The following is a 14,577-nucleotide window of genomic DNA, read 5'->3' on the forward strand; positions in this document are numbered from 1 at the left end:
GGGGAGGGACAGCATTAGGAGATACACCTAATGCTAAATGATGAGTTAATGGGTGCAGGAAATCAACATGGCACATGGATACATATGTAACAAACCTGCACATTGTGCACATGTACCCTAAAACCCTAAAGTATAATAAAAAAAAAATTATGGAAAAAAAAAAAAGAATTCTTAAGGTTCAGAAGGAAAAATGCAAAGCAGAATGCAGTGCAATCTTCTATTAATTTATAATTTGCCTTTGGCCATCCTTGGCCCCACCCAGTATTCCTCCCCAATTGAATCAGTAAACTTCAAATTAGGTTATTTACTTGGTGAATTATCCACAGTGGCTGAAACATTATTCCCATCAAAGAAGATGTAAACACCAACTGAAGGAACAAGCCAGGACAAATACGTAATCTGACATAGAATTTATGTGTATACACGTCTGTTTTTGCTTCAGTCATTGTGATGTATTTAGTTTTGTCTTGGACCAATTTGCAAAGACAAAAAGGAAAATATATTATTATATCTTAGAAAAATTGAATGCATGAATAGCATTCTATTTGCTCTAACTTAGCATCTTATTGAGAAACATATAAAGGAGAATTTAAAACAAAAAATACATGTAAATCATTATTAGGAAAATATCTAGTTCCTGGTGCTCTGTTTTTAAGAGAGTAGGTATATAGTGATGTCTTTTGAAAGAAATATTGAATATTGGGTGAATGGGTGCTGTTTCTTCTTTATTTCTGCTTATTGACCCTAAAAATAAAATAAAATTTTCCAGATTGACCAAGCAATGTCAGCCGCTCCTACAAGATCTTTAAAATTACTCCCAGGTCTATCTTTAATAAGCTTTCAGTAACAGATCTGTGTAATACATCCAACAAGCTATATTTCAAAAAATAAAACACTTCCTATGGCTGGACATGTTCTAGGAATTTTTTGCGGCTTTCTGTAATATCCAACTCCGTCCAGTTGCAAGGATTGTGTTATTTAAAAGAAATATAGCATTTATGATTAAGATGACAAAAATTATTAATTCTAAATTTAATTTTTTCAATTTTTAAAATTATCAAAATGGCATATTTTGAAGGCTGTATCACTTTTTTTTCTTATGCAGTCCATCAATATTTTAACCTTTTCAATCTCATTTAGGGGGCATTATACTTCTCCTTTTTAATTACCCTAAGAGATACAAAGAAGCAGAACAGAGACTTAAAACATACCTAACTGAATAGGTCAGCCTCTCAAACATGCTGAACCAAAGAGGCTGCTTTCAGAATTACATTTTGGGTAATTTTGCAACCTGAATTTATTTGCATGTGTGACATTCTTTTACCATGGAAACATACTGTAAATACTGGATTTCAAATTGTACTCTTTTTAGGGTCATTTATTTAATCTTTCTGCTATGTCCATTTACCACAGGCAGGGTCTAGATCTAAAATAAATCAGTTGGAGGCTTAGCTACATTTTAGAATAAGTGAACTAACCAATAATACGTCCTGCACAGTGTTCATTGGCATAGCAGATCTTCTGGTTTATGTTTTGCAATTGGTTGAAGTGCAAATGGGACTTAAATATCAAGTGCGTACCAGAAAGAAATAAAAATACTTCAAAATCTGAGTCATGCCGTCTCTTGATTTTATAAAATAATTGAGTAAGAGGCATGTAATACTTGCGTGCACCCAAAAGAAAATGTTAAAAATTGTATCATATGATGCTGGTACGTAAGGGGGATATGGTTGTAGTATTACACATTTCAATGCCTTTTGCAGAGGAGTCTTTTGATCCTAGAGACATGCTGATCATAAATGACACTCATTTGGACACTACTGAGCTCTGGAGTTGTGCAGAGGAATAAAAAGCTAAGGTTGGCATCAATAATAAAAGGAAAAAGTGATGCAGTTCCTGACCCCTTGGAAGAGTGAGGCAGTTTCAAAAACACGATTATGTGTTCAGTCATTCACGCAGGTATACCTGTGCCTATTCTAAACTAACGAAATGAAAGAGACTGCTTAAACGAGGTCCAGGAGCAGCATTCCTTACATCCTGACAACATAGGTTGTTTACAATAATGCTCTAAAGTAGCTGCCTGAGTTACTGCATACTGGCCTATAGAAGACAATGCAAGCTATGTTTCTTAAATTTTACAAAATAAAGTGGCCCCTGTTTACAACTTGGAAACTGTAAATTACCTTAGTCTCTTGCCATGGTTGTCTCTAGGATACTTTGTGTATTCCTTATGGGTAGATAAAAAACATTGATTAGCTTTATTAGCTAAATATCAATCTGAATTTTGGACCAAGGAACTGGCAGTTCTAGAGATTTGACAACCATGTCCTTTTGGAAATGTGTATTGTTCCCGCTGCAAAGGCCAGCAGTTCTTACAGCTGGGCTTTTAATTAGGTCTCTTGGGGGTCAATGGAAGAATGCTGGATATGCCTGAGAGAATTTAATGGCAAGATGCAACTCTGAGTGAATTTTCCTCAAAAAATAAAGTTTGTGAGGAAAAGTGAAAAAAAGAAATTTTTCAATACTTATAATAAACTTTCCAAAATTTATTTTATAATTAAGAAAATAAAAATGAAAGGAAATTCTATTCTATCAACTGATTCTGAAGTCCTTCTGTGTATTCTAAAGCTTTTTTTGTCCCGAATGGATCACACTCAAACTCTATTAAAAAGTATAGTAATATAATATCAAATGTTGGGGATGCTGTAGGAAGCAACTGAAATTCTCATATATTGTTGTAAGATTTTAAAATAGTACAAACATTTCGGAAAACTGTCTAGAAATTTCCTAAAACATTAAACATATGCATTATTACCTTTCAATTTATCAATTCTCTCATATATATATGTGTTTATATATATATATTCAAGAGAGATGAACATACATGTCCACAAAAAGACTTGAATAAGAATGTTACTGGCAATTGTATTCATAATAGAAAAACACTAGAAATATTAAAATGTCTACTAGGAGAAGAATGGGTATACTAATTATGGTATATTCATGCAATCATAGACAATATAAAAGAACAAACTATGATCCATACAACAACATGGATATATGTCCAAATCCTCTTGTTGAGCAAAAGAAGCCAATCACAAAATTATACAAACTTCAAGAACAGACAAAACTATATATAGCAATGAAAGCCAGAATATTAATTACCTTTGGTGGTAAAGTCTATTTACCTGAGATGAGTGCATAAGGGAAAATTTCAGAGTGATGAAATATTCTAAATCTTGACCTGGGTGGTTTTCAATGGATGTATACATACATAAATATTCATCAGGTTATATATTTAAGATTTCAGAATTTGCTAGAAGTAAATAATGTCTCAATTTATAAAAGGTTAGTGAACAACAGTGAAGACAAATAATTCATCTAAGAGAACCCTTTACTTTCACTGGAGCTCCTAATATATTAAGAATTGAGCTAAAACATGTTAAGAAGGATTTGTATGTAGGCCTAATAAACATATTAAAGATGAATTATGACTTGTGGAGCAAATAAGTACATGACTACAGGATTAGCCAACTTCAAGATTATTCTCCAGTAAGAGAAGTATAAGTAAAAGGTATACATAAAGCAAATGATAGCAAAGGTCTTTTAAACATAAAATCTTACCATCTGCTTTGCTGCCTTCTTCCATTAAGAGTTTTGCAATATTCAAGAATCCTTTTGCAGATGCTAGGTGGAGGGGTCTATCTCCAACTTCACCACTTACATTGACATCAGCACCAAATTTCAAAAGAAGGCGAGTTACCTAAAGGATTTATTCATTTGAAATTAGTATCAAAATTCAAACAATAATGCAAAACTTTTGGCAGTATACAAGAACACAACTGGCTTAAACCACAAAAAATTTATTGTTGTATCACCTAGCAAGAAGTCCAAAACTGGAACAATTCTAGGGTTGATTAATACAACGGCTTAATAACTCAAGTTCTTTCCATCATTCTGTTCTGCCATGCTCAGCAAGTAGGATGGATCAACTCATGGTAGCAAGAGAGCTGCAGCATCTCCAGCCATTACAAACTGAAGTCCACAGAGTGGAGCAGGAGATGACCTCTACCTTTTGGAAGAAGCGACCATTTTTTTAAATCTAGAAATTCCTTCTTAAAAACTCTCCAGAAACCATCTTCCCATATCTCTTCAGTCTGCACTAGGTCATTTGCAACTTTCTAAACCAATCCCTGGGCAAGGGAAAAGATTTACTGTGAGTGGCTTCAACTAATCAAGATCTAACACACAGTGGCTGGGGATAGGAGCATCTCTAAGCACAACCTCTAGGAGAGAGGTTGAACAGTGAAATAAAATAAGGAGTCTGCAAGAAAGAAAAAAAATATACGGCCCAAAGTGGTAATAGTTGAAATGATAGTTTTGCCTAAGCAACCAATAGTGCCTGCTACTGACATTACGTTGTTAACTTGAGGGGTAATATCATATACTGATTAGGAGTTAAGGTGCAGTTTAAGATAGTCCTAGATTCGAATCTAGAATCTGATTCATATCAGCTCTGTGTTCTTGAGAAAAATTAGTTAACTATACCCAAGTTTTTTCAAATATGCAATGGGAATAATAATAAGACTTAACTCATGGGTTGTCATGAGGATTAGATTAGGAATTTGTTTAAAGTGCATAGCACAATGACTGACATACAGTATTTGTTCTGTAAATGTTATTTTTTATTTTTGTTGGTGAACTGAGACAATTTTGTTTACCATTTCTGTTTCAGAGTTAATGTGGGGCTAGATGAGATGCTAGGGAGCTTTGAAAACGTTTTTTAAAAATCATCTCCATTTTTTGACCTTGAAAACCTACTTTTGTCATTTGCTCTCTTTAGTATCAACTCTCTTGTCAATTTCATAACGTAAGTCTTCACTGTACATAAATAATCCTCTCTAGAGTCATGCAGAGTCTTCTCTGAATGATCTCTTCCAAAGTCTCATTCTGGCCAGATCCAGTGGTAGTTGACTTGATTCTTGATTTTCATGGCAGCTTCAGTCATATGGGTCTTTTTCTGGATATGTGAGTGAATTGGAGATAGAAACAGTAGCCCTGGCATCTTCTCCATTTAACTGAGACTCTACATCCATAGGGTCAGAGAGGGATAAAGTGATGAAGCATGTAGGAGTCTTCCTGGGATTGTTTCAGGTAATTTAGGAATTCCTTTGAGTCACTTACATATATACTTAAGAACTTTCCAAATAATTTCTGTAAACTTGATATTGGCTCTCCTGAGAATTTCAAAAGTCACCTCAGTGATACTAAGGTTAATTTAGGATGCGTCTGAGTCCTTAAAATAGCAGTTAGGGTTCAAATAGCAATTGACCCCTCTCAATTGTCTTGACCACTGAAATGTCAGCACAAAAGTGAATTCAAGCTCTAAAACTATTTCTACTTCCCATGAGTCAGCAAATAAACATGTCTTGAGTATAAATCTCTCAAGAATGTGGTAGACATTTGATAGAAATTCTAGAGAAAATATTAGCTGGGCATGATGTGGGAAACTGAGTTCCTATTGAGTGTAATGGACAAGAGCAAGGGTTTGGAAATCAGGCTTCTACTTATCAGCTATATTGCTTTGAACAAATTGTTTATCATTTTGATACTTCAGCTTCTTCATTGCTAAAGTTGGAATAATAATATTTCTACCTCTTGGAGTTGTTGTGAGGATTAAATAAGTCATCACATGAAAAGCACTCAGAAAAGTGCCTGGCATTCAATAACTGTTAGTAAAAGTGGTAGCCCCAACTTGGAGCATGTGCATTTTATCTCTTTGTTGGCTAATGGGCAGATCAAGACTTAATTCAGGTGAAATCAGAACAGCAGAAGTTTAGTTTCAAGAACCTTGCACACCTAAGCAGGTATTTCCACTTACACAGACTCCATATATTCTGATTATGTGACTTTATAATAGACAGATTTAAACTATCTCTGAAATCGATTGTCTATTAAGGACTATTATTACATACCTAGGAAATATTGCTCTTGGTACAAAACATCTACTCTTCCACTTAAAAATAAGTAAATAAACAAATGACAAGGAACATGGCACATTAGGTACATTTATATATTGAATGTACCATTCTCCTTGTCAGCATATTTTAGCAAATGTCAATAGCCTCCATAAATTACTTACGTGCTGCCTTCACACACAGAAAGTGAGCCCCTTATCATAAAAGGGCCATCCACATTTTAGCATAATTTTATAAGACTGTGACTATATTTTCAGGGAAAGTAAACAAATTTAGTTCTCCACCCAACATGCATACAGGCTCTTTATGTTTCTGCTGGGTGATGAGGTTAATCATCAAAGAGGATGACTCTACAAATAACATGCATTGTATATATCCTGTCTGTGCCTGAGGTTAGGAAATGATGGGATTTTTCCTTTACTTGTGCTTTTGGGCCTGTACTTCTAAAAGTATTTTCAGTGCCCAGCTCTTCATTGCACTCCAGTGCACTCTGAGCAGCACATCAATGAAATAAGCAATCTTCCTACCTATAGGTCACGCTTCACAGGTCTTAGAGTGTCCAGGCATATGCCAGCTAGCAGAGGAATAAAGGCACAATGACTATTGAGCACAGGGACACAAGTAAGTTTGATCTTCAACTTGGAACCCTCAGGTGGTGCTGTGGCATGACCTCTAGGAAGGTAAAAAGGTATAATTCTAACCTACAATTGAATGAGTCTAGAAAGACAAAATGAGGAAGAGTGAAAATGGAGTATTCAATGAACAGTTATATTTGGTTATCCAGTTACATTTGTATTTCTCTCTCTCTCTCTCTTTTTTTGTTATTTTCAGTTCCTTGAGTATTCTCACTGCCAAAAGGGCAGTGTTTTAAAGAAACATAGAAATTTTGTCTTTTGATATGTTAAGGTTGAAAATCAGCAGACTTTGGAGTTAGAACATACTGCCTTGAATTCTGGCTTCTCCATTTAGGAAAATTGTTTGGACTTGATAATTTGTCTCACTGGTTGAAGAAGAGTAAGAAGAGGTACTTTGGTACAGCAAAACAATAGAGGCTTTGGGATCAGACAGAACTGAGTACATATTCCAGCTCTTCTATTTATTATTAATAGTTGCATGACTCTGGCATGTTACCTCACCTGACTGAGCTTCATGCACACCATTGATAAGAATGGGCAAATAGGCTGGGCGCGGTGGCTCACATCTGTAATCCCAGCACTTTGGGAGGCCGAGGCGGGAAGATCACAAGGTCAGGAGATGGAGACCATCCTGGCTAATACGGTGAAACCCCGTCTCTACTAAAATTACAAAAAATTAGTCGGGCATGGTGGCAGGTGCCTGTAGTCTCAGCTACTTGGGAGGCTGAGGCAGAAGAATGGTATGAACCCAGGAGGCAGAGCTTGCAGTAAGCCGAGATCGAGCCACTGCACTCCAGCCTGGGCAACAGAGCAAGACTCCGTCTCACAAAAAAGAAAAAAAAAAAGGGCAAATAGCCAATTTCAGGGTTGTGGAAAAATTAGAAAAAAAGATAAAGGTTCTATCATAGTGACTATCCCATAGTATAAGCTCAGTCATGTGGCAACTCATTAATTTCATAAAGTCGTGAAGGTTAAATAAAATCATGTATTGAACAAAAGTATGTTAAAAACCTTAAAGTTTCTCTATATATTATTTATTACAGAAAATAAACTTTTATAAATATAGACCTGTTATAGAATCATATATTTAAAGTAAATTATAAAGCACATTAGTAATTGTTTTTATAGTGCCTTTATGAGTTGTTTTATTGTTATTGCCATTAGCATCATCACAGCTATATTTACTGAGCATTTGCCAAACAATTATGGCATCTGAACAGCAACCCTATGAGGTTATAATTAGTATCTTTCCCCATTTTATTGGTGAATAAATGAAGATCAGAGGGATTACATAACCTACACCTGGTCAAAACACTAGGAATTTTTCAAATTTAGACTGACTAATTCCTGCGGCCACCCACTTACCGATGTACTTTTCTGCCTCTTTGTGTACTAAGATCATCAGCAAAAATGAGTAACATGACAACTGTAATGCTTATATGGATCTACAAGCTCCTCAAGGATGGGTTGATGAGAATATGGCAAAAATAATTCAAAGATATTTTAAATATAAACTCTTTGAAGATAGGACAATTCAACAAAAACCTACACTTAAGCAACACCTAACCTTTGGAAATCCTACTGTCAGACTTACCTGTTCATGCCCATAGAACGCTGCAATGTGCAATGGGGTGAAAAAAACTGCATCTTGAATATTGACGTTAGCTCCATGTTGCAACAGCACATCAGCAGCCTGGACAAAAAAATGATTACGGTTAAGAACTTCAGTTGAGTTATCTGCCTAGTAAGATTCAGTTTACAACCACCATATACAAATCTTCTTCAGGAGTTGCCACCCTAAAACACAACTTTCTTCCATCCACCTTATCCAAGACCTCCAGTGTCCTGTTTTTTTATGAAAGATAAAGACTAAATTTCCTTAGTATGACATTCAAGGTCCCTTCAATCTGGCAGTGTTCATTTTAAATGTATTTCTCATTAGTCTCTTTCCTAAACCCAACTGTAGAGTCAAACTGCATCCAGCTTCCTGCTCCTTTGAGGCTTTGTTCACATTATTTCTTCAGCTAGAAATGTCCTTCTGCCTGATATATGCAGGCTTAATCTCCAGCTAAAATGCCATCTCCTCCCAGATTTCCTCAATTTCCCTCCCTTCATTGCCATCTGCCTGGCTGAAATTAAATGTTACCTCCTCATAAATCTCATATAACTTTCACTCATATAATTTAGAACATTTTTCTGTTTATGTACATGCCTTATCATCCTTACTAAACAGACATTTCTTTAAGGACAAAGTGCATGTCAGATTCATCTTTATACTCTTACTCTAGCATGTGGTCATGCAAATAGTAATCATACAATAAATATTTGTTGAAGAAATGAATGAACAAATGAAAAACCCCACCAGGAACTGTTGGCCAATTGTCATCATGGAAAGCCATAGATTGGTATTTGTAGGGGAGAAAAAAAATATTTTTTCTATCCATTTTAGGTTTATTGGCTGAGGCCATATAAATTAGACTGACAAAAAGGCAGATAAATAAGAGAAAAACAATCAGGAGTTTATTAACATGTGTATTGCACATAAATGGGACCACTCAGTGATGAGTAACTCAAAGTAGTAGTTAGAACTTGGTCTCATCAATAATCTTAACAAAAATTTACAACAACTTTGTAGAGCAGTAATAAGACAAAGAAAAATAACTTTGAACTACTGGCAACAAATTGGGGGAAGGTAAATACATGGAGGAAACTAATGGAAAATAAAAGTTAGTTTTAGCAAAGTTTGTTATATAGATTCCTCTGGTGACTTCTCTGGGCTGATAAGTGTCTAGAGTTATCTCTTGTGATTAACTTCTATCCTTTCTGGTAGAGAAGACAGGAAGGAATCCTTCATAAACTTATAGAGTCTTTTAGGCAAATAGAGGGACAGCAAAGAGCTCCTATATCTGTTTCTTTTCAATTTTCTGTAGCTCAAAATGATCAACACGCTAAAGTAGCCTATTTTGGGGGAGCATATTTTGCTATCCTTCACAACAAACTTGGTGATATTTCCAATTTCTTCTCCTAAATACCTATCTCTGAGTCTCTCTTTTCTGTTCAACACATTGAAATAATTTCCTTCAAATGTGTTCATTTACATTGTGGACTTTGCTAATGTACTGTCTATTCTTCAGTTGGTCAAATAATACACATTTTGAAATTTTTTCAAAAGTCTATTAGAAGAGAAAACAGAAAGATGGAATTTAAGAGCTCAAGGGACTTATGTCCTATCACCTCTTCTGTTTATATGAACAAATTGCTGCTTAAGTCATGTTTCGTCAATTGTGTGAATCATAGACCTACAGAACTAGGGAGGGACTGTGGACATTACGTATCAAACCTTTACATTTTAAAGATAAAAAAATGAAGAACCAGGAATTAAGAAATTTTTCCAGGTCATAGAGCAAGTCAGTGTCAATAGGAAACTAAATCTTTAGTCTCTTGCCTCAAGCTTTGTTTCTGAGTGCTTCATAGTTTGAAATGGTTAATTTTTAATCATCTATTCATCCATTAAACACAATTTATTGAGCAAATATGAGCCAAAACTATTATTTTACATGCTTATCTCATAATTTATTCACTCGGGGGATAGCATTAGAGATGCTAATAGTTGTCATATAAAATAATGAAGTTTTATTGAAAAATCAGAAATTTCTGATGGGTCCAAATACAAGCAGGTGCATAGGCTTCTATACATTCTCACAACCATTTTCTTTGTTAATAATTGAACATTGCTGACTAATGATCAGGAGAATACACGTTGTGTACAGTGAGTTGTTTTTATAATACAAAAGTTAAAACAACAATGAGCTTTTATTGAGGGAATACTATGTATCAGGCCCAGAAACAAGTGTATCAGTGGTAATCAAAGTCTACTCTGTTTCATGCCAAAACACAGAAAGAGGTGCTACTCTCCATTTTAAAGATGAAGAAACTGAACCTCTGGGGAGCAGAAGTGAAATTCAAATCCAGGTCTGTTTGACATCAAATCTTGTTTTTACCAGTCCACTCCTCTGACCTTGATTTTATTAACATTAACCTTTAAGTAAATAAAGTAACTAATTCAATCTCAGATAGGAAGAAGCCATCTGTCAGTAGAGGCTCCATAGATTTAGACTGAAAATGAATGCTGAAGCCATTTATAACAAGAGCTTGGTATCTTTCGGCTTCAAAAGCCTGGGAGTCTCAGGAACCTTTGAAGGAGGCCCCTAGTAATCAAGGTAGATTAAGCTTTTTACAATGCCTCTTATTTTAAATATAGCATAAAGTAGACAGCATGAATTTTTATGTAAAACAGACTTTCAAATGTTAACCTATAGAGCCAATTTCTTAGGCATGCTTCCAGAACTTTCATTCTAAAAGATAAGAGTTCTTAGGCTTTAATAAACAGTCTAAAGCCATTTTTTTTTCCTCCTAAGTTGCACTTCTCCAGTTACTCAGAAGGTCAACATTTGGCTGAACATTCATTAATTATGAAGTGTTGGTTTTCTGAGAAAGTGTCAAAATGTAAGTTTTAATGAAACCATACAGAGTCATTTTTGAATTGTAGGCTTTACTTAGTTTGTTTTAAAATTCAAGAAAATATGTAACCACTGAGAGCAATGCATGTTAGAATTATCTGATTTTAGCTAATGAGTAGAATACATGTACTAATTTGTATGACCTTTGGAGTAATGATGGGGAGAGTATCTCCCAGCACTCTAACGGGAATATGGTATATTGTCTGTCATGTGGACTAAGACAAGTACACTCATATAAACATTTAGGCTTCAATATATACCTATCAAGTTATTTTACTCATGATTCATCTGCTTCAGAACCTGAAAAAGTTGGTAAATCAACTTCACAATCTTTCCACTACAAGAAACTCTTGTGAAGTCACAGACTGAATCTATTTTGTTCCCTACTATGGTAGGTAGGTAATAGGCATCCAATAATTGTTAAATTGGATGTGTTTCCAGTACAGTTAAAGTGCAAATTTGAAAGGTATATATGCCACCAGGCATAAGGTAATATAAACATTAATAATTAGGACTTAATTATATGATAGAATTTTTAAATAATTCAATTCATCAAACATTTATTGATAATTCATTTTGAATTAACCTTCAGCAAATCCCAAGTGTTTGCTATATTCCAAGATCTGTTACTGGAGTTTTATATATATATTATTAACATTTTGCATGGTATATATTCTGTTATTTTGAATTTTTTTGTGAGACTATATGGTCATGATTTTTTTTCTCAGAAAAAAACAACTAGTAAAATTTTAAACTAGAAACAGATTTTATGACAGCTATCTTAATATACTTTAAGGATATAAATTGTATCATACTTAGATTTATATAACTGACATAAATATATATTTATCTTATTATTATTAAATATATATTTGATATTATTAAATATATATTTAATATTATTAAATGTATAGAATATATTATATTTATATAAATATATGATTATATTTAATAATAGTAGTGATATATAAAAAGATATATTTGGCATATAATGCCATTAATATAATAGTAGTATATAATAATACCACTGATATATATATTAAAAATTACTACTGAGATATATATTATGTATACTCAATGTATAAAATACTGAGATATATATATTAAATACTACTACTGAAATACATATATAAGAATAATACCGAGATATGTATCTATATCTCAGTAGCAGTATTTCATATCTCAGTATTATAAAATATATCTATATAAATATTATTAAATATATATATCAGTAGTATTATTATCAAAGAACTAAGATTTAAATATAGGCTGGTAACTTGGTACTTTTTACTAATGGAAGGATAAGGACTATAAATTGTCTCCCATTAAGTAGTTGTTTTATGAGCACAGAAAATAAGTCAGAGCTCTTTATTTTGATAGTATAACAATTACTGTATGAATTACCCTTTACAATATTTTTATTTACCAGTCGCTTCTCAAAAAACATCCAAGTGAAGTTCCTCCAGTTTCTAGCTTGTAATTTAAACACGATTTGCGCATTCTGCTTTTTCTTTTTCCTTTTTTTTTTTCTTGACACAGAGTCTTGCTCTGCCTCCAGGCTGAAGTGCAGTGGTGCAATCTCGGCTCACTACAACCTCCACCTCCCAGGTTTAAGCGATTCTCCTGACTCAGCCTCCTGAGTAGCTGGGACTATAGGTGTGCACCACCACGCCCAGCTAATTTTTGTATTTTTAGTACAGACAGGTTTTCACTATTTTGGCAAGGATGGTCTCGATTTCTTGACCTCATGATCCGCCCACCTTGGCCTCCCAAAGTACTGGGATTACAGGCATGAGCCTGCTTTTTCTTTTTAGAATGTCTTCCCTGCTCTTTCTCTGATTGCCACACACCCAGTCTCATGACCAAGCTCAGTTCCCATGTTCTCCATGAAAAGCTTTTGAAAATAGGTCATTGTATTAATCACTTATTTTCTGAATGCCTATAAAACTTAGTGACACAATGTAATCTTTCTGGTAATTAACATTGTGGGTAAATCACTCTTCCATCAAATTTTAAATTATGTTCCAAAGTTGTCTCTATAACGTGTAAGAAGTTTTGACTCCAGGTAAAAGGATTTTTCACCTGAGGCCCTGAAATTTAATCCTTATAACGAAAATAGCCAGACCTTATTTAAAATCTCAGAAATTCCAAAAGTAATGCCTATAACAACAAAGGCCCTCACTGTTATTTCTTGTTAAATGTTTTTGCTACAGTATAACTTTAACTTATTTGACTTGGTTCCATTTAGCTCCCTCTCTTTTATTTTAAGGAAGTCATTGGGCAAGGATAAAGGAGAAAAAGGAATGACCATATAAAGAGGAACTAAATGTCCCATGGAAGAGAAAATAGAATAGGGTAAATTCTAGATGAAATAAAATGGCAATCAATCTCAGTTGAAATTGCCAAACCAAATACAGTGTCTCATACCTAGCAGACTTTCAATAAATATCTACACTTGGAAATTAAACTTTTCTTTGCTTTAAGTGGTATTTTATTTTCTATTATTTCTTTGGATCTTCTTCAAATTCATGCTTATACCAATGTTTTCCTTAAGATTTACAGTTTGCTTAAAGCTACAATTTTCTCTTCTCTATGCCTGTGTCTCACCATTATTATTGAAATTTATAGAGAGAAGAACAATGAAGCTGTATTGGGATGACACCCATTTCCATATAGTGGAAAAATCTGTATTAGTAAAGCTTTAGAGGAAAAATTGTTTTTCCAAAGTCTATGACTTATCAATTCAAAATGATCCTAAAGACATTAGCATGAAAGCTGATTTAGGATTGATATTTTTTCCAGCTATTTTCAGTTCTGACATTCAATAACCAGTTCTCAATTATTGTCCCCTCCAACTACTGTCCTTCCTCCTAAACTTCATAGACAATTTTTTAAAGAGTCATCTCCAACTTTCCTCTATCTTTCCTCACCTCCTATTCACTCCTCAGCCCACTACAATCTGTCTTCAGACCTCACCTCTCCAGGGATATTGCTGTGGAAAATGACATCAAAGGCCCCCTAATTGCCCATTCTCATGGATGCTTTTTAGCCTGTAGTGGATTCTTATAATTTTATGTTGTCTCAGGATTCATTTTGAATATAAGTCACCAGGGACACAGTTTCTAATTCTCTGCCTATTCCCAGTTCCTCAATGTGGTTGAACCAGATACCTGCCATGTATGACAATCTCCTGGTGACCCTCTACTTATGGGACAGCTAGACATAATCGCCAGGTCCGTCCCACAGACCTGGCTGAGCGACGGGTGAAAGGGAGTACTCAGACACAGGCATGCAGTGTAAGAGCAGCTAGGGGTCTGCTGGGCTCTAGTGGCCAAAGTGTGAGCTGCTTGCTTTTTATTCAGGATAGACTTAACTCCAAAAGCCTGGAGCAAACACAATCTGTGGGTAATGAACATTTATTGTTCCCCTTTCAGGGAAACTCAT

At 34.5% G+C, this 14,577-nt stretch overlaps 1 protein-coding gene across 1 annotated transcript in view; it reads right to left on the minus strand.

Moving 5' to 3' along the window:
* LOC116469888 (fucose-1-phosphate guanylyltransferase) overlaps positions 1-14,577 on the minus strand; it is a 341,977-nt gene that overhangs the window by 197,397 nt on the left and 130,003 nt on the right. Inside the window, exons 8-9 of the mRNA XM_032155579.2 lie at positions 8,208-8,306; positions 3,625-3,763 (exon numbers count right to left, since the gene is read on the minus strand). Of these exons, the coding sequence (XP_032011470.1) occupies positions 3,625-3,763; positions 8,208-8,306 (238 nt within the window). The remainder of the gene's footprint in view (positions 1-3,624; positions 3,764-8,207; positions 8,307-14,577) is intronic.

This window comes from Hylobates moloch, unplaced genomic scaffold (assembly GCF_009828535.3).
Source record: "Hylobates moloch isolate HMO894 unplaced genomic scaffold, HMol_V3 SCAFFOLD_5, whole genome shotgun sequence".
Classification (NCBI taxonomy): domain Eukaryota; kingdom Metazoa; phylum Chordata; class Mammalia; order Primates; family Hylobatidae; genus Hylobates; species Hylobates moloch.